This window comes from Salmo salar, chromosome 01 (genome assembly GCF_965601325.2).
Source record: "Salmo salar chromosome 01, fSalSal1, whole genome shotgun sequence".
In the NCBI taxonomy this organism is placed as follows: Eukaryota; Metazoa; Chordata; class Actinopteri; order Salmoniformes; family Salmonidae; genus Salmo; species Salmo salar.
Window position 1 is genome coordinate 175,591,396 of NC_138291.1, and position 19,511 is coordinate 175,610,906.

The window sequence follows — 19,511 nt, forward strand, 5'->3', positions numbered from 1 at the left end:
TACCCCATAATGACCAAGTGAAAACAGGTTTACATTTTTTGGTGCAAATCTATACAAAATAAAAACTCATACCATATTTACATAAATATTCAGACCCTTTGCTATGAGACTAAAAATTGAGCTCAGGTGCATCCTGTTTCCATTGATCATCCTTGAGATGTTTCTACAACTTGATTGGAGTCCACCTGTGTAAATTCAATTGATTGGACATGATTTGGAAAGGCACACACCTGTCTATATAAGGTCCCACAGTTGACAGTGCATGTCAGAGCAAAAACCAAGCCATGAGGTTGAAGGAATTGTCCGTAGAGCTCTGAGACAGGATTGTGTCGAGCCACAGATCTAGGGAAGGGTACCAAACATTTCTGCAGCATTGAAGGTCCCCAGGAACACAGTTGCCTTCATCATTCTTATTAAATGGAAGAAGTTTGGAACCACCACAACTCTTCCTAGAGCTGGCCGACCGGGGGAGCAATTGGGGGAGAAGAGCCTTGGCAAGGGAGGTGACCAAGAACCCGATGGTCACTCTGACAGAGCTCCAGAGTTCCTCTGTGGAGATGGGAGAACCTTCCAGAAGGACAACCATCTCTGCAGCACTCTACCAATCAGGCCTTTATGGTAGAGTGGCCAGGCGGAAGCCACTCCTCGGTAAAAGGCACATGACAGCCCGCTTAGAGTTTGCCAAATGGCACCTAAAGACTCTCAGACCATGAGAAACAAGATTCTCTGGTCTGATGAAAGCAAGATTGAACTCCATGGCCTGAATGCCAAGCGCAACATCTGGAGGAAACCCTACAATGAAGCATGTTGGTGGTAGCATCATGCTGTGGGGATGTTTTTCAGCGGTAGGGACTGGGAGACTATTCAGGATCGAGGGAAAGATGAACAGAGCAAAGTACAGAGAGATCCTTGATGAGCACTCAGGACCTTAGACTGGTGCGAAGGTTCACCTTCCAACAGGACAACAACCATAAGTACACAGTGAGGACAACACAGTAGTGGCTTCGGGACAAGTCTCTGAATGTCCTTGAGTGGCCCAGCCAGAGGCTAGAATTGAACCCGATTGAACATCTCTGAGGAGACCTGAAAATAGCTGTGCAGCGACGCTCCCCATCCAACCTGACAGAGCTTGAGAGGATCTGCAGAGAAGAATGGGAGAAACTCCCCAAATACAGGTGTGCCAATTTTGTAGCGTCATACCCAAGAAGCTAAAGGTGCTTCAACAAAGTACTGAGTAAAGGGTCTGAATTCTTATGTAAACGTGATATTTAAATGTAGTATTTTTAATACATTTGCAAACATTTACAAAACCCTGTTTTTGCTTTGTCTTTATGGGGTATTGTGTGTAGATTGATGAGGAAGAAAAAAAACAATTTAATCAATTTTAGAATAAGGCTGTAAGTTAACAAAATGTGGAAAATGTCAAGGGGTCTGAATACTTTCTGAATGCACTGAATACAGTCGTGGCCAAAAGTTTTGAGAATGACACAAATATTAATTTCCACAAAGTTGGCTGCTTCAGTGTCTTTAGATATTTTTGTCGGATGTTACTATGGAATACTGAAGTATAATTACAAGCATTTCATAAGTGTCAAAGGCTTTTATTGACAATTACATGAAGTTGATGCAAAGAGTCAATATTTGCAGTGTTGACCATTCTTTTTCAAGACCTCTGCAATCCGCTCCGGCATGCTGTCAATTAACTTCTGGGCCACATCCTGACTGATGGCAGCCCATTCTTGCATAATCAATGCTTGGAGTTTGTGGGTTTTTGTTTGTCCACCCGCCTCTTGAGGATTGACCACAAGTTCTCAATGGGATTAAGGTCTGGGGAGTTTCCTGGCCATGGATCCAAAATATTGATGTTTTGTTCCCCGAGCCACTTAGTTATCACTTTTGCCTTATGGCAAGGTGCTTCATCATGCTGGAAAAGGCATTGTTCATCACCAAACTGTTCCTGGATGGTTGGGAGAAGTTGCTCTTGGAGGATGTGTTGGTACCATTCTTTATTCATGGCTGTGCTCTTTGGCAAAATTGTGAGTGAGCCCACTCCCTTGGCTGAGAAGCAACCCCACACATGAATGGTCTCAGCATGCTTTACTGTTGGCATGACACAGGACTGATGGTAGCGCTCACCTTGTCTTCTCCGGACAAGCTTTTTTCCAGATGCCCCAAACAATCGGAAAGGGGATTCATCAGAGAAAATGACTTTATCCTAGTCCTCAGCAGTCCAATCCCTGTACCTTTTGCAGAATATCAGTCTGTCCCTAATGTTTTTCCTGGAGAGAAGTAGCTTCTTTGCTGCCCTTCTTGACACCAGGCCATCCTCCAAAAGTCTTTGCCTCACTGTGCGTGCAGATGCACTCACACCTGCCTGCTGCCATTCCTGAGCAAGCTCTGTACTGGTGGTGCCCCGATCCCGCAGCTGAATCAACTTTAGGAAACGGTCCTGGCGCTTGCTGGACTTTCTTGGGCGCCCTGAAGCCTTCTTCACAACAATTGAACCGCTCTCCTTGAAGTTGTTGATGATCCGATAAATGGTTGATTTAGATGCAATCTTACTGGCAGCAATATCCTTGCCTGTGAAGCCCTTTTTGTGCAAAGCAATGATGACAGCACGTTTTTCCTTGCAGGTAACCATGGTTGACAGAGGAAGAACAATGATTCCATGCACCACCCTCCTTTTGAAGCTTCCAGTCTGTTATTCGAACTCAATCAGCATGACAGAGTTATGTCCAGCCTTGTCCTCGTCAACACTCACACCTGTGTTAATGAGAGAATCACTGACATGATGCCAGCTGGTCCTTTTGTGGCAGGGCTGAAATGCAGTGGAAATGCTTTTTTGGAATACAGTTCATTTGCATGGCAAAGATGAACTTTGCAATTAATTGCAATTCATCTGATCCCTCTTCATAACATTCTGGAGTATATGCAAATTGCTATCATACAAACTGAGGCAGCAGACTTTGTGAAAATTAATATTTGTGTCATTCTCAAAACTTTTGGCCACGACTGTACATGCTTTATCATATACTTACATTCGGGTTGAACTCGCGGGCCAGGTCCAGCGCTCTGAGGTAGGCGGCATCTCCGCTCTTGTTCTGCTCCACGGCATGGCTGACCAGGCCCAGTCTCTTCGCCTCTGTTCCGTCAATCGCCCGCGCCGCAAAGATCAGCTCCTTAGCCAGGGCTACCCCGATGGCCCTGGGTAGTCGCTGGGTACCACCTGGATGGAGGAGGAGGTGAAGGAGGTGGTGGAGAAGGAAGTGGAGGAAGAAGAGAGGGTGGAGAAGAAGGAAGAGGAGGTGGTGGAGGAGGAGGTGGAGGAGGAAGAGGGGAAGGAGGAGGAGAAGGAAGAGGAGGTGGTGGAGGAGAAGGAAGTGGAGGAAGAAGAGAGAGTGGAGGAGGAGAAGGAAGTGGAGGTGGTGGAGTTGAAGGAAGTAGAGGTGGTGGAGAAGGAAGAGGAGGTGGTGGAGAAGGAAGAGGAGGTGGAGGAGGAGGAAGAGGAGGTGGAGGAGAAGGAGGAGGAAGAGGAGGTGGAGGAGGTGGAGGAGGAGGAAGAGGAGGTGGAGAAGGAAGAGGAGGTGGAGGAGGAGGAGGAGAAGGAAGAGGAGGTGGAAGAGGGGGAGAAGGAAGAGGAGGTGGAGGAGGGGGTAGAGGAGGTGGAGGAGAAGGAAGAGGAGGTGGAGGAGGGGGAGAAGGAAGAGGAGGTGGAGGAAGAGGAGGTGGAGGAGAAGGAAGAGGAGGTGGAGGAGGGGGGTAGAGGAGGTGGAGGAGGGGGTAGAGGAGGTGGAGGAGAAGGAAGAGGAGGTGGAGGAGGGGGAGAAGGAAGAGGAGGTGGAGGAAGAGGAGGTGGAGGAGAAGGAAGAGGAGGTGGAGGAGGAGGAGGAGGAGAAGGAAGAGGAGGTGGGGGGGGGGAGAAGGAAGAGGGGGTGGAGGAGGAGGAAGAGGAGGTGGAGGAGAAGGAAGAGGTGGAGGAGGAGGAGAAGGAAGAGGTGGTGGTGGAGGAGAAGGAAGAGGAGGTGGTGGAGGAGAAGGAAGAGGAGGAGAAGGAAGAGGAGGTGGAAGAGGAGGTGGAGGAGGTGGAGGAGAAGGAAGAGGAGGTGGAGGAGGGGGAGAAGGAAGAGGAGGTGGAGGAAGAGGAGGTGGAGGAGAAGGAAGAGGAGGTGGAAGAGGGGGAGAAGGAAGAGGAGGTGGAGGAGGGGGTAGAGGAGGTGGAGGAGAAGGAAGAGGAGGTGGAGGAGGGGGAGAAGGAAGAGGAGGTGGAGGAAGAGGAGGTGGAGGAGAAGGAAGAGGAGGAGGAGGAGGAGGAGAAGGAAGAGGAGGTGGGGGGGGGAGAAGGAAGAGGGGGTGGAGGAGGAGGAAGAGGAGGTGGAGGAGAAGGAAGAGGTGGAGGAGGAGGAGAAGGAAGAGGTGGTGGTGGAGGAGAAGGAAGAGGAGGTGGTGGAGGAGAAGGAGAAGGAAGAGAAGGTGGTGGAGGAAAAGGAAGAGGTGGTGGAGAAGAGATTGGGTGCTACAGTGAGTAACATTATGTTAATGAATAAATATGGCTAGCCTGCTGAAACAGAACAAAATATGAGCTATAATTCTATTTGTGAGAGCTGCCCGTTTTTATTCATACATGTTGGATTATTCATGGTTTATAACACCCAAAGACAGTCTACAACACTAACACACCTGATTTAAAACATTAACCAATCATGGAATGAAAGCCTGCACACTCTGTGAAGCTGTCCAGGACCTTTGGAGCTGGAGAGGAGACCCCTGGTCTACAATGCATCTTTGTTGAAGTTTTCAGTTGAGTTTATTGTGATGATTTTTGACATGGAATATTCCCCACAAATGAGATAAGGATGAAAAGCCGTGTTTGAACAATGCTGTGGGTCATAGCACACTGCTCCTGGGCTGTGACCTCCTGGGCTGTGACCTCCTGGGCTGTGGGTCATGGCACATTCCTCCTGGGCTGTGACCTCCTGGGCTATGGTTCATAGCACATTCCTCCTGGGCTGTGGGTCATGGCACAATCCTCCTGGGCTGTGACCTCCTGGGCTGTGGGTCATGGCACAATCCTCCTGGGCTGTGGGTCATGGCACATTCTTCCTGGGCTGTGGTCTCCTGGGCTGTGATCTCCTGGGCTGTGATGTACTGGACTGTAGATCGTGGTTAAACATTCTATAACACTCCACTTCTCTATCTTTTGGGGTGGAAAACATGTACAGTAGTGAATCAATTTCTTCCTTGTTGAAAGGACACTGTAAATCCTGACCTTTCTCATTCAGTGCAAGAAATTGACTCGCTCCGTCTGTGGAAGTCACATATCTGGGAGGTGAAATACAAAGACAAAGAAGGCCTTGGCTTCTCACCACCTGAATATACAGTAACCTTATCTTGCAGAAGCTGTGATGCACTTGGCAGCAGTTATGTCAAGCCTAGATCAAGATGCATCAAATATCTAGAAGGTGAACACTGAACTAAATGAGGGGTACAGAAAAGGGGAGAAATTTGAGATAAACAGCAATGTGTTTTTAATTGGGCTTCTCTTAAAAATGCTAAAGTAGATAGCTTTCCTGAAACCACAAGGAGAATGCTGAAGTAATTCATTTTATTTGTATTTATTTCACCTTTATTTAACCAGGTAGGCCAGTTGAGAACAAGTTCTCATTTACAACTGCGACTTGGCCAAGATAAAGCAAAGCAGTGCAACAAAAACAACACCACAGAGTTACACATAAACAAACGTACAGTCAATAACACAATAGAAAAAGCTATGAACAGTGTGTGCAAATGTAGAAGAGTAGGGAGGTAAGGCAATAAATAGGCCATTGTGGCGAAATAATTACAATTTAGCATTAACACTGGAGTGATAGATGTGCAGATGATGATGTGAAAGTAGAGATACTGGGGTGCAGAAGATCAAGAAGATAAATAACAATATGGGGATGAGGTAGTTGGATGGGCTATTTACAGATTGGCTGTGTACAGGTACAGTGATCGGTAAGCTGCTCTGACAGCTGATGCTTAAAGTTAGTGAGGGAGATATAAGACTCCAACTTCAGTGATTTTTGCAATTCGTTCAAGTCATTGGCAGCAGAGAACTAGAAGGAAAGGTGGCCAAAGGAAGTTTTGGCTTTGGGGATGACCAGTGAAATATACCTGCTGGAGCGCGTGCTACATGTGGGTGTTGCTATGGTGACCAGTGAGCTGAGATAAGGTGGGGCTTTACCTAGCAAAGACTTATAGATGACCTGGAGCCAGTGGGTTTGGCGACAAATATGTAGTGAGGACCAGCCAACGAGAGCATACAGGTTGCAGTGGTGGGTAGTGTATGGGGTTTTGGTGACAAAACGGATGGCACTGTGATAGACTACATCCAGTTTGCTGAGTAGAGTGTTGGAGGCTATTTTGTAAATGACATCGCTGAAGTCGAGGATCGGTAGGATAGTCAGTTTTACGAGGGTATGTTTGGCAGCATGAGTGAAGGATGCTTTGTTGCGATATAGGAACCCGATTCTAGATTTAATTTTGGATTGGAGATGATTGATGTGAGTCTGGAAGGAGAGTTTACAGTCTAACCAGTCACCTAGGTATTTGTAGTTGTCCACATATTCTAAGTCAGAACTGTCCAGAGTAGTGATGCTGGCCAGGCAGGCAGGTGGGGGCAATAATCGGTTGAAGAGCATGCATTTAGTTTTACTAGCATTTAAGAGCAGTTGGAGGCCACGGAAGGAGTGTTGTATGGCATTGAAGCAAGCTCGTTTGAAGGTTTGTTAACACTACTACTATGACTAACTTCCTTATCAGACTAGAATGTCAGTTATATTGCTCATGGCACTGCTCACCAAGGTAATAACCTCAGTCCGGATGCATTTCTACAGCAAATAAAACATTTACATACAAACAATGCAATGCACATAGTCCGGAGGAAAATAAAACAAGACATTTTAAACAAATGGCAGTGTAATTCCTTGGTAATAGGGCTTAGAGTGAATATGGGTCAGTCACTTAATTAGCAGCGTGTATTATCAGTATGTTTACAGTGATCACAGACACATTCTCACCTCCCAGACAGGATGTTCACACATATTCAGTCATTCTGAATTGATCAGGTTGAGCAGATAGAACAGGACAGAGGAGTGGTGGTGACGACAGTATTCTCAGTCAGTTGTGTTTTCATTCTGACAGCTGCTACAGCCCATGTTGTGTCGACTAAGACAAAATGATAACACGGAAAAATAAGGGACATCACTAAAAAGTTACATATTATTATTATTATTATTATATATATTTGTATGAATTACAGGTAAACTATACACAAGGAAGAATGTGGAATGTCGCTGATCCAGACTTTTGCATATAAATAAATGCCATCTGTTTATGTTGTCATGAAAGTAGTTGGTTTGAAGCGTTTGGTCCTTGTTGCTCAACTCTTACACAAGAAGTTGGATGGGAAAGTGTTTACCCTGGAGGAGCCTGCATGAGTTATCACACAACCCTGATGGCGCAATGACAAACACTCATTTGTTGCCAATTGCTGTTTTCACTGTCTCTCTGTCTACCTCCCTTTGCTTTGGACTGTTTTCACTGTCTACCTCCCTTTGCTTTGGACTGTTTTCACTGTGTCTGTCTACCTCCCTTTGCTTTGGACTGTTTTCACTGTGTCTGTCTACCTCCCTTTGCTTTGGACTGTTTTCACTGTCTCTCTGTCTACCTCCCTTTGCTTTGGACTGTTTTCACTGTCTCTCTGTCTACCTCCCTTTGCTTTGGACTGTTTTCACTGTCTCTCTGTCTACCTCCCTTTGCTTTGGACTGTTTTCACTGTCTACCTCCCTTTGCTTTGGACTGTTTTCACTGTCTCTGTCTACCTCCCTTTGCTTTGGACTGTTTTCACTGTCTACCTCCCTTTGCTTTGGACTGTTTTCACTGTCTCTCTGTCTACCTCCCTTTGCTTTGGACTGTTTTCACTGTCTCTCTGTCTACCTCCCTTTGCTTTGGACTGTTTTCACTGTGTCTGTCTACCTCCCTTTGCTTTGGACTGTTTTCGCTGTCTCTGTCTACCTCCCTTTGCTTTGGACTGTTTTCACTGTCTCTCTGTCTACCTCCCTTAGCTTTGTACTGTTTTCTCTGTCTCTCTGTCTACCTCCCTTTGCTTTGGACTGTTTTCGCTGTCTCTGTCTACCTCCCTTTGCTTTGGACTGTTTTCACTGTCTCTGTCTACCTCCCTTTGCTTTGGACTGTTTTCGCTGTCTCTGTCTACCTCCCTTTGCTTTGGACTGTTTTCACTGTCTCTCTGTCTACCTCCCTTTGCTTTGGACTGTTTTCACTGTCTCTCTGTCTACCTCCCTTTGCTTTGGACTGTTTTCACTGTCTCTCTGTCTACCTCCCTTTGCTTTGGACTGTTTTCACTGTCTCTCTGTCTACCTCCCTTTGCTTTGGACTGTTTTCGCTGTCTCTGTCTACCTCCCTTTGCTTTGGACTGTTTTCACTGTCTCTCTGTCTACCTCCCTTTGCTTTGGACTGTTTTCACTGTCTCTCTGTCTACCTCCCTTTGCTTTGGACTGTTTTCACTGTCTACATCTCTTTGCTTTGGACTGTTTTCACTGTCTCTCTGTCTACATCTCTTTGCTTTGGATTGCCTCTTTTCTTACTTGCTTCATCAACTTATAACAGTTAGCTTAAAATAACGCAACATAACATAATGACAGAACTTTGAAGGCTAAAAACTTTCGATTAGCCAAAAAACGTGGCTATTGTTTACCCATTCTACAGAGCGCAAGATAGTGCACTGCAAATTCTCAGACAATATATTCAAGACTTCATTGACAAACACATAAGTGAAGAAAAAGGCAGATGAGAGATAAGATGTTACATGGAATCGTTGTGTCACCCATCACTTACATTATTAACCACACAATTCTGGTAACTTCTGTGGCTCGACCTCATAGCCTTGCATAACATTGTGTAACTAAGTTTTAATACACCAGAAAAAAAAATGGTGCAACGACTTCTGAGAAATCGTTGTCACAATGCCATTTTCCTCATGGCGGTTGGTCAATTTTCTCATTGCTTAACCATTGCCTGAACCGTAAACATTGCACAATGGGGGAAAAGCTACAGTTAGTGTCTTGACATGCCTTGAGAAAGTATGATGTAGTGCAAATAGTGTTGCACAGCGCTATCCTGTCAAGGACCTGCCTTTGGGGGCGTGTGTTTGAAATCAGTGAGCCGGACAGCAAATGAAGTGAAGTGAAAATGCATTTTGGCTTCAAAGAAAAGTTCAAGGTCGGTGCTGAAGAGGACTCGTGACACGTGGCAGCTTTGTGAGGAGTCAGACACTTTCTGCAGAAATGAGGCTCCTAGAATCGCAACATTAACCCTTCCCAATAGCCAGCAGTATAGACTTATGTCTAGTACAATGTTGCTGTTTACCGCAGACGGTTGGGGTCAATTCAGGATTGAAATGACCAGACAATTCGTCAAGTGTAACATGGTGAAATGCCTGAATAACTGAAATCTTGCTGGAGCTCTGCTGAGTACCGAATTACAAAAAGTTTGTTGAATACCCAACGTGTTATCACTATGCTTTCAACCATCTAAAAGCACAACCAAATTCCAATAGAAAAAACAATGTCTGACTTTTGGTTTAGTTGTCATCTTAATGTGTTATCACTGCACTTTCAGCCATTTAAAAGCACAACAAAGATTAAATGGGAAACACAATGTCTGCCATTTTGTTTTTAAAATAAAACATAATGTGTTGGCACTGTGCTTCATCTAACAGCAGAACCAAATGACCTGGATTATAGTTCAGAGTACTTTAAATGTACATTGTGCAAGTGAAATTCTACACAGATTATCAACATTGTGAAGACTTTGTATGATTACATAATAAAACACTTGTTGTTACAGTAACCTCCAAATGTGGCCATGGATGAGTTACACACTTTGAGGTTGAATAAAAAAAAGTGCTCGGATAGTTTCATCAGAGCTACTGGCTTAATCCTATTCCTTAACTAGTTTGTGCCCAGTGGGCATGATCTGATTTATCACATACTATTTCAACAGAAGACATTTTTCAATATCTATATCAAAAGTACTTTTTTTTAAATAAAGATGATAAAAACAATCTAAACAAATGGCTGCTTAATCTTGATAGGACAGACCTGATTTTGTTAAAAGCTAAATTAAATTGAGATTTATTATGTGTTTTTATTTATTTAACCTTTATTTAACTAGGCAAGTCAGTTAAGAACAAATTCTTATATACAAAGACGGCCTACCCCGGCCAAACCCAGACCAATTGTGCGCCGCCCTATGGACTCCCAATCAAGACCGGTTGTGATCGAACTAGGGTCTGTAGTGACGCCTCTAGCACTGAGATGCAGTGGCTTAGACCACCGTGCCACTCGAGAGTCTTATCTAAAAATGAATCCGAATCAAAATGTTGTATCTTATGGAAACAGACATGCCCAGCATACCAAATAAGGCCAGCCTTAGACAGAAACTAGGCTATTAGGTATTCTAGAGCTTTTAAGGAGACTGTTTGGGGGAGCTGGCAGAAGTGATGTTGGCTGGCTGACACACTGGGAAACAACAAGTAATATATCTAAACTCAGCAAAAAAAAGAAGAAATGTCCTCTCACTGTCAACTGCGTTTATTTTCAGCAAATTTAACATGTGTAAATATTTGTATAAACATAACAAGATTCAACAACTGAGACATAAACTGAACAAGTTCCACAGACATGTGACTAACAGAAATGGAATAATGTGTCCCTGAACAAAGGGGGGGTCAAAATCAAAAGTAACAGTCAGTATCTGGTGTGGCCACCAGCTGCATTAAGTACTGCAGTGCATCTCCTCCTCATGGACTGCACCAGATTTGCCAGTTCTTGTTGTGAGATGTTACCCCACTCTTCCACCAAGGCACCTGCAAGTTCCCGGACATTTCCGGGGAGAATGGCCCTAGCCCTCACCCTCCGATCCAACAGGTCCCAGACGTGCTCAAACGGATTGAGATCTGGGCTCTTCAGGCCTACAAGCCTTACAAAAGGCCTACAAGCCCTCAGTCCAGCCTCTCTCAGCCTATTGCGGACAGTCTGAGCACTGATGGAGGGACTGTGCGTTCCTGGTGTAACTCGGGCAGTTGTTGTTGCCATCCTGTACCTGTCCCGGAGGTGTGATGTTCAGATGTACCGATCCTGTGCAGGTGTTGTTACACGTGGCCTGTCACTGCGAGGACGATCAGCTGTCCGTCCTGTCTCCCTGTAGCGCTGTCTTAGGCATCTCACAGTACGGACAATGCAATTTATTGCCCTGGCCACATCTGCAGTCCTCATGCCTCCTTGCAGCATGCCTAAGGCACGTTCACACAGATGAGCAGGGACCCTGGGCGTCTTTCTTTTGGTGTTTTTCAGAGTCAGTAGAAAGACCTCTTTAGTGTCCTAAGTTTTCATAACTGTGACCTTAATTGCCTACCATCTGTAAGCTGTTAGTGTCTCAACGACCGTTCCACAGGTGCATGTTCATTAATTGTTTATGGTTCATTGAACAAGCATGGGAAACAGTGTTTAAACCCTTTACAATGAAGATCTGTGAAGTTGTTTGAAAGACAGGGTCCTGAAAAGGGGACGTTTCTTTTTTTGCTGAGTTCCCCCCCCCCCCCCCCCCCCCCCCCCCCCCACACACACACACACACACACACACACACACACACACACAGCACAGTAACGACCTGGGCGAGGTGTACTAGTGATGTCACTACAGGATGCTCTGCTGTCACTCACGTGGAACCCACAGGCAAGCAGTGTGTGGGACATTATTAACTTTCAAGTGCAGTGTGTGTATGTGTAACAAGACTACAAAAGGTACAATGAGGTATAATAAAGACCATAAAATTGTCAGAGACTCCAGTCACCCAAGTCATAGACTGTTCTCTCTGCTACCGCACGGCAAGCGGTACCGGAGCGCCAAGTCTAGGACCAAAAGGCTCCTTAACGGCTTCTACCCCAAAGCCATAAGACTGCTGAACAATTCATAAAATCGCCACCGGACAATATACATTGACCCCCCCCCCCCCCCCCTTTTGTACACTGCTGCTACTCGCTGTTTGTTTGTTATCTATGCATAGTCACTTCGCCCCCACCTACATGTACAGATTACCTCTACTAACCTGTACCACCGGTACCCCCTGTATATAGCCTTGTTATTGTTATTCTTATTGTGTTACTTTTTATTTTAGTCTACTTGGTAAATATTTTCTTCTTGAACTGCACTGTTGGTTAAGGGCTTGTAAGTAAGCATTTCACGGTAATGTCTACACTTGTATTCGGCGCATGTGAGAAAGTTTGATTTGATTTGAATACATTCAGGATACCAGTATGTGGTATGGAAGGCTATTACAATACAGCTGGGTTACGATAGATGTCCCTGCGGTACAAAAGGTACCACAATTAGGTTAATACAGTGTTTTACGTCATTTTATTTTATTCATTTATCCAAATGCGACGGGAATATTGTTGTTTTCAGCCTTTTCCAGAAATGAGAATTAGACCAAAAATTAAAGCAAATTATCTGAGAATGGTGCTGGACGGTTTGATGCTGGGGAATGTTACTGGAGATGGTGCTGGACGGTTTGATGCTGGGGAATGTTACTGGAGATGGTGCTGGACGGTTTGATGCTGGGGAATGTTACTGGAGATGGTGCTGGACGGTTTGATGCTGGGGAATGTTACTGGAGATGGTGCTGGACGGTTTGATGCTGGGGAATGTTACTGGAGATGGTGCTGGACGGTTTGATGCTGGGGAATGTTACTGGAGATGGTGCTGGACGGTTTGATGCTGGGGAATGTTACTGGAGATGGTGCTGGACGGTTTGATGCTGGGGAATGTTACTGGAGATGGTGCTGGACGGTTTGATGCTGGGGAATGTTACTGGAGATGGTGCTGGACGGTTTGATGCTGGGGAATGTTACTGGAGATGGTGCTGGACGGTTTGATGCTGGGGAATGTTACTGGAGATGGTGCTGGACGGTTTGATGCTGGGGAATGTTACTGGAGATGGTGCTGGACGGTTTGATGCTGGGGAATGTTACTGGAGATGGTGCTGGACGGTTTGATGCTGGGGAATGTTACTGGAGATGGTGCTGGACCATAAAAATAAAAAGGGGACAGTTTGATGAAAAAAACTTTAAATAAAAAGTGAAAATCCAGTTCATGTGACAGGGTTGACAAAACAAAAGTGGTTAATGAACTAATAAAAACATTCATATTTTGCATTAAGATAACCTTTAAGGGGGTTGTAAAGGGTTTATAAGTAGTTTATTTTGCAAGCACCAAAAATCATACAGTTTGAACCAAAGACTGTAAATGTTTGTTAATGATTTATATACTAGCCGATACTATTAACTAAAATATAACTGTCTAATAAATTACTTACAATGCCTTTACAACCCTCATTAAAGATGACCTTAATGTAAAGAGTTACCATAAAAACAGCACAGAAATGTAAAGTAGATATCTAGGTTAATCCATCAATCAGGAGTGGTAGTTACAGTAGCAGATGGTGTAGTAGTCTCAAATATCATAGGTTTGGCCCGGGGTAGACCGTCATTGTAAATAAGAATTTGTTCTTAACTGACTTGCCTGGTTAAATAAAAAGATGGGCCTCTCCAAATAACAAAGCCATATTCGCATGACATGGATAAATGTCAACCGCTTGTACACAGACTCCAAAGGGCAGTGGGTTTTCTGCATAGAAAAGTGTGTTATTCAGCTGCCTACGTCCAAACGGTAAAAAAAGAAAACATTGAAAATAATTTGGGATGGGGAGCGTCGCTGTACATCTATTTTCAGATCTCTCCAGAGATGTTCAATCGGGTTCAAGTCCGGGCTCTGGCTGGGCCACTCAAGGACATTGTCCCGAAGCCACTCCTGCCTTGGCTGTGTGCTGAGGGTCGTTGTCCTGTTGGAAGGTGAACCTTCGCCACAGTCTGAGGTCTTCAGTGGTCTGGAGCAGGTTTTCATCTCTGTATGTTGCTCCGTTCAACCCGATCGAACATCTCTGGAGACCTGAAAATAGCTGTGCAGTGATGCTTCCCATCCAACCTGACAGAGCTTGAGAGGATCTGCAGAGAAGAATGGGAGAAACTCCCCAAATACAGATGTGCCAAACTTGTAGCATCATACCCAACAAGACTCGAGGCTGTAATCGCTGCCAAAGGTGCTTCAACAAAGTACTGAGTAAAGGTTCTGAATACTTATGTAAATGTGATTTCAGTGATTTCAATACATTCACATAAAAAAATGTAAACCTGTTGTTTTTACTTTGTCATTATGGGGTATTGTGATGTCATGTATGGGGTATTGTGATGTCATTATGGGGTATTGTGATGTCAGTTATGGGGTATTGTGATGTCATTATGGGGTATTGTGTGTAGACTGATGAGGGAAAAAAATATTTAATCAATTTTAGAATAAGGCTGTAACGTAACAAAATGTGGAAAACGTCAAGGGGTCTGAATACTTTCCGAATACACTGTATGTGTGCCATTCAGAGGGTGAATGGGCAAGATGAAATATTTAAGTGGCTTTGAACGGGGTATGGTAGTAGGTGCCAGGCGCTCCAGTTTGAGTGTGTCAAGAACTGCAACACTGCTGGGTTTTTCACGCTTAACAGTTTCACGTGTGTATCAACAATGGTCCACCACCCAAAGGACATCCAGCCAACTTGTGGGAAGCATTGGAGTCAACATGGGCCAGCATCCCTGTGGAAAGCTTGACACCTTGTAGAGTCCATGCCACAACGAATTGAGGTTGTTCTGAGGGCAAAAGGGGGTGCAACTCAATATTAGGAAGTGTTCCTAATGTATTTTTAAATAAGATCTTTGAAAACTAACAATAAGTATTTTTGACATGGCATGGGGCCCCCAGAGATTTTGTTAGAATGTTTCAGTCACTCAGATAGCACAAGCCATGGCAAAATGTGTAGAATGTTTTCAATTGTAGCTTTAAAACTTCTAAATGTTCTCTCCACCACTTTTTCACTGCGGCCAAAAGGAGGGTCTCTAAAATGTTTCGGTCTGCGACCACACCAGTGGCCACGCCCACAGCCAAGTCCCCCCTACGCCCACCACCCAAGCCCCACTTTGACCCCCCAAAAAAACCCTTGAGTGAAACATCGCTGTATTGCAATCTTGGAAAAGAATGCAATCTCTATTTAATTAGACACAAAACAAAACCCGCATGTCTTTGGAAAGCAAACCATTCTAAATAAACTACAAAATACACTCCAAATTGTACACAACATGGTACAACACATGGTAACTTAAGGGCAACAAATTTGATTAATGCTTTGATCTGTTTCAATAACCCATCACTTTCACGAGCTTAATCTGTAAAAAAAATAAAATAATAATATCATAGTGAGCAATACAAACTTACACAACTAGGCTACATTTCACCTCTGAATTCCTCCTTTGTGGCCTACATAAAGTGTTGCTCTGGAGCCATGGAGCCATGTTTCTGTTGACAGCAACTGTGGAACTAAAACAAAACTTTACTGTAGCAGGACGCTTTGCGAGAGACTTGGCAGTGATATAACAAACATGTACCTTGGTGCATGTTTGGAACTTTGTTCAGGGAAAAATAGGGATATAAATATACAGTTACAGGCAGGGATCTACTTCTTGTGTTACCGTTGCTCATCACTAGGCAACAGGGCTCTGCTGTGCTAGCCTATTTCAAGGCACTCCATTCAACCTGGGTTTGTTAACATTTCTGCTCACACTGTTGTTGACAACATTTGCCATTATCTAATTTATCAATTGAGTTCTACCTCAGTTGGCCCAGTTTTGAACTCTGACCGTGGCAAATGCGTAACTATGGTTCCGAAGGGAGCTCACAACCAAGAGAAACATTTAAAAAAAAATGTATTTCCTGCACCAAACAAATACTTATATTCCTACACTGTCTCTCTGTTTACCGTAGGTCAAAATGGGGAAAAAGCAAACCCCATGCCACTATGCTACTGAGTTACCTGATACAGTGCTTTTAGATATGCTTATATAATGTCCTGTCTGTTATCCCCATGGGGTTGCTGGACATTAATAATGGGCCTGTGATATTAAAAACGCCTACTTCTGAGACAAAGAGGCTCTTTTAAAAGGATCTGGGCCAAGCACTGACTGTTATGAGGAGACTTGGAACTGGGTCAGTGGAGTCATGCAGATAGAGTATGTACTACTTCACAGATACACTATGTACTACTGCACAGATACAGTATGTTGTACTTCACAGATACAGTATATTGTACTTCACAGATACAGTATGTTGTACTTCACAGATACAGTATGTTGTACTTCACAGATACAGTATGTTGTACTTCACAGATACAGTATGTTGTATTTCACACATACAGTATGTTGTACTTCACAGATACAGTATGTTGCACTTCACAGCATGTGGTACCTGTTGGCACACTTTATGATGGGGAGCATAACATGTCATAACACCATGTTCTCATTATTGGTGTCTGGTACTTATATATTAAATACGAGTCCCAAATGGCACTCTATTCCCCGGTCAAAAGCAGTGCACTATATAGGGACCCATTTGGGATTCAGCCACAGTCTTCATAGAGGTACGAGATGACAAGGAACGAAAAAGGGAAGAAGTATTCTCAGGTTTGAACAATACTTCCAAGTGCACTTTTTTTAAAATCTCTACAGAAAATCTTGAACCAGATTACTAAGTATGCTTTCAAAAAGCGAAATTGGAACTGTGGGAAAGGCAAATTGAATAGACAACCCTTTGAACAACTAGCTGTATTAAAATATTTCACTGCAGCAATCTTTCGCTGCTCGCTCTAACCTTTTGGTCACCCTTACTAAAATAAACTAAATGGGGATGAGGTTGTCATTAGACCAGAGGAAATTCAGATTTCTCAGAAATGGTGAATGGCCTTTTTTTTTTAAGGAAAAGAAAAGCTTCTTTGGCAATGACAAGAAATGAAGGTAGAATGTTTTCTGTCCAATTTGCATCATGGCAACCACTACATCCTGAGAGGAGTAAAGACATCCTGAGTTCTTAGAATCAGAGCTGATGCAAAAACCATCATCACAGGAAATCACTGTTGATATAAAATTAAGATTGTAACATTCACAGTTGGGTAATCCTTCAAAATAAACATAAGGACTAAGTAAGATTCGTTACACCTTCATAACACATCAAAGTCTTTCAGAATTAGGCCTAATTCATGTATGACACAACATACTTACCAAACAATAAGAATGCATTAATACTTTCTATTATTATTTGTTATTAGATTTGTCAGGATCCCCATTAGCCGACGCCAATGGCGACAGGTAGTCTTACAGGGGTCCGACACATAACGAAAATGTCAATTAGTTTACTATGCAGTAAACTAATTGAAATCATAAAATGATGGCATTGCAGTCCAGACTTTAGTCAAAGCACGGTATGCATTGATCCAAGTAGAGCTCACTTGGAAACCAGCAGACTATGAGGCAAACAAATTTGGAAAATCCCTAGTCATGGCCATGCCAAACAAATGAGCTTTCATTTCTTTTCCCGTAAATCCCAACTGGTTTTCTCATTAAAGAACATGCCAAGATTCTGTGTAAGGATACTGTATTTTTCGAATTTAGGTGTGTAATAGTTTGTAAAAGTTTGCCTGGAACTACGGCTGCATCCCAAAAGGCACCATATTTCCAACATAATGCACTACTGTTGACCAGGGCTTTTACTCTACTAGGGCTCTGGTCAAAAGTAGTGCACTATATAGGGAAAAGGGTGCCAAATAGGGCACAGCCTACATCTAGGAACCCCACTTCCCTAAGTGTTTCGGAAATCCCCTCAGATGACAAGGGCACTTATTATCTTAATATCAATATCTGTATTATCTCATTATCAATATCTGTATTATCTCATTATCAATGTCTTTATTAACAACGTCTTATTATCCATGTCTATATTAACATCGTCTATATTAACATCGTCTATATTAACAACGTCTTATTAACAACGTCTATATTAACAACGTCTATATTAACAACGTCTATATTAACAACGTCTATATTAACAACGTCTATATTAACAACGTCTTATTAACATCGTCTATATTAACAACGTCTTATTAACAACGTCTATATTAACAACGTCTATATTAACATCGTCTATATTAACAACGTCTATATTAACATCGTCTATATTAACAACGTCTATATTAACAACGTCTATATTAACAACGTCTTTATTAACAACGTCTATATTAACAACGTCTTATTAACAACGTCTTTATTAACAACGTCTTATTATCCATGTCTATATTAACATCGTCTATATTAACATCGTCTATATTAACATCGTCTATATTAACATCGTCTATATTAACAACGTCTATATTAACAACGTCTATATTAACATCGTCTTATTAACATCGTCTTATTAACAACGTCTATATTAACAACGTCTATATTAACATCGTCTTTATTAACAACGTCTATATTAACAACGTCTTATTAACAACGTCTATATTAACATCGTCTATATTAACATTGTCTATATTAACATCGTCTTATTCTCAAAGTCTTTATCTCATTATCAATGTCTATATTATCAACGTCTTATTAACATCGTCTATATTAACATCGTCTTATTAACTTCTTTGGGATAGGGGGCAGTATTTTCACGGCCGGATAAAAAACGTACCCGATTTAATCTGGTTACTACTCCTGCCCAGAAACTAGAATATGCATATAATTAGTATATTTGGATAGAAAACACTCTAAAGTTTCTAAAACTGTTTGAATGGTGTCTGTGAGTATAACAGAACTCATATGGCAGGCCAAAACCTGAGAAGATTCCATACAGGAAGTGCCCTGTCTGACAATTTGTTGTCCTTCTGTTGCATCTCTATCGACATTACAGCATCTGTGCTGTAACGTGACACTTTCTAAGGCTTCCATTGGCTCTCTAAAGCCGCCAGAAAGTGGAATGGGGTGTCTGCTGTCTCTGGGAAAAGTACAGCAGCAGAGTTTGTAAGTGGTCAGCCTGGGGACAGTGAGACTGGAGATGAGCGGTCACGAGAACTCGCCATGTTTTTCTTTCAGTCTTTGAATGAATACAACGTCGCCCGGTTGGAATATTATCACTATTTTACGAGAAAAATTTTGATTTTAAACAGCGTTTGACATGCTTCTAAGTACGGTAATGGAATATTTAGACATTTTTTGTCACGAAATGCGCTCGCGCGTTACCCTTCGGATAGTGACCTGAACGCATGAACAAAACGGAGGTATTTGGATATAACTATGGATTATTTGGAACCAAAACAACATTTGTTGTTGAAGTAGAAGTCCTGGGAGTGCATTCTGATGAAGAACAGCAAAGGTAATCAAATTTTTCTTATAGTAATTCTGAATTTAGGTGACCCCGAAGTTGGCGGATGTCTAAATAGCTAGCCTGTGATGGCCGAGCTATGTACTCAGAATATT

The 19,511-nt window shown here is 43.1% G+C and overlaps 1 protein-coding gene across 1 annotated transcript in view; it reads right to left on the reverse strand.

Moving 5' to 3' along the window:
- auh (AU RNA binding methylglutaconyl-CoA hydratase) overlaps positions 1–19,511 on the reverse strand; it is a 59,704-nt gene that overhangs the window by 7,465 nt on the left and 32,728 nt on the right. Inside the window, exon 7 of the mRNA XM_014145464.3 lies at positions 3,039–3,226. Coding sequence (XP_014000939.1) covers positions 3,039–3,226 — 188 coding nt within the window. The remainder of the gene's footprint in view (positions 1–3,038; positions 3,227–19,511) is intronic.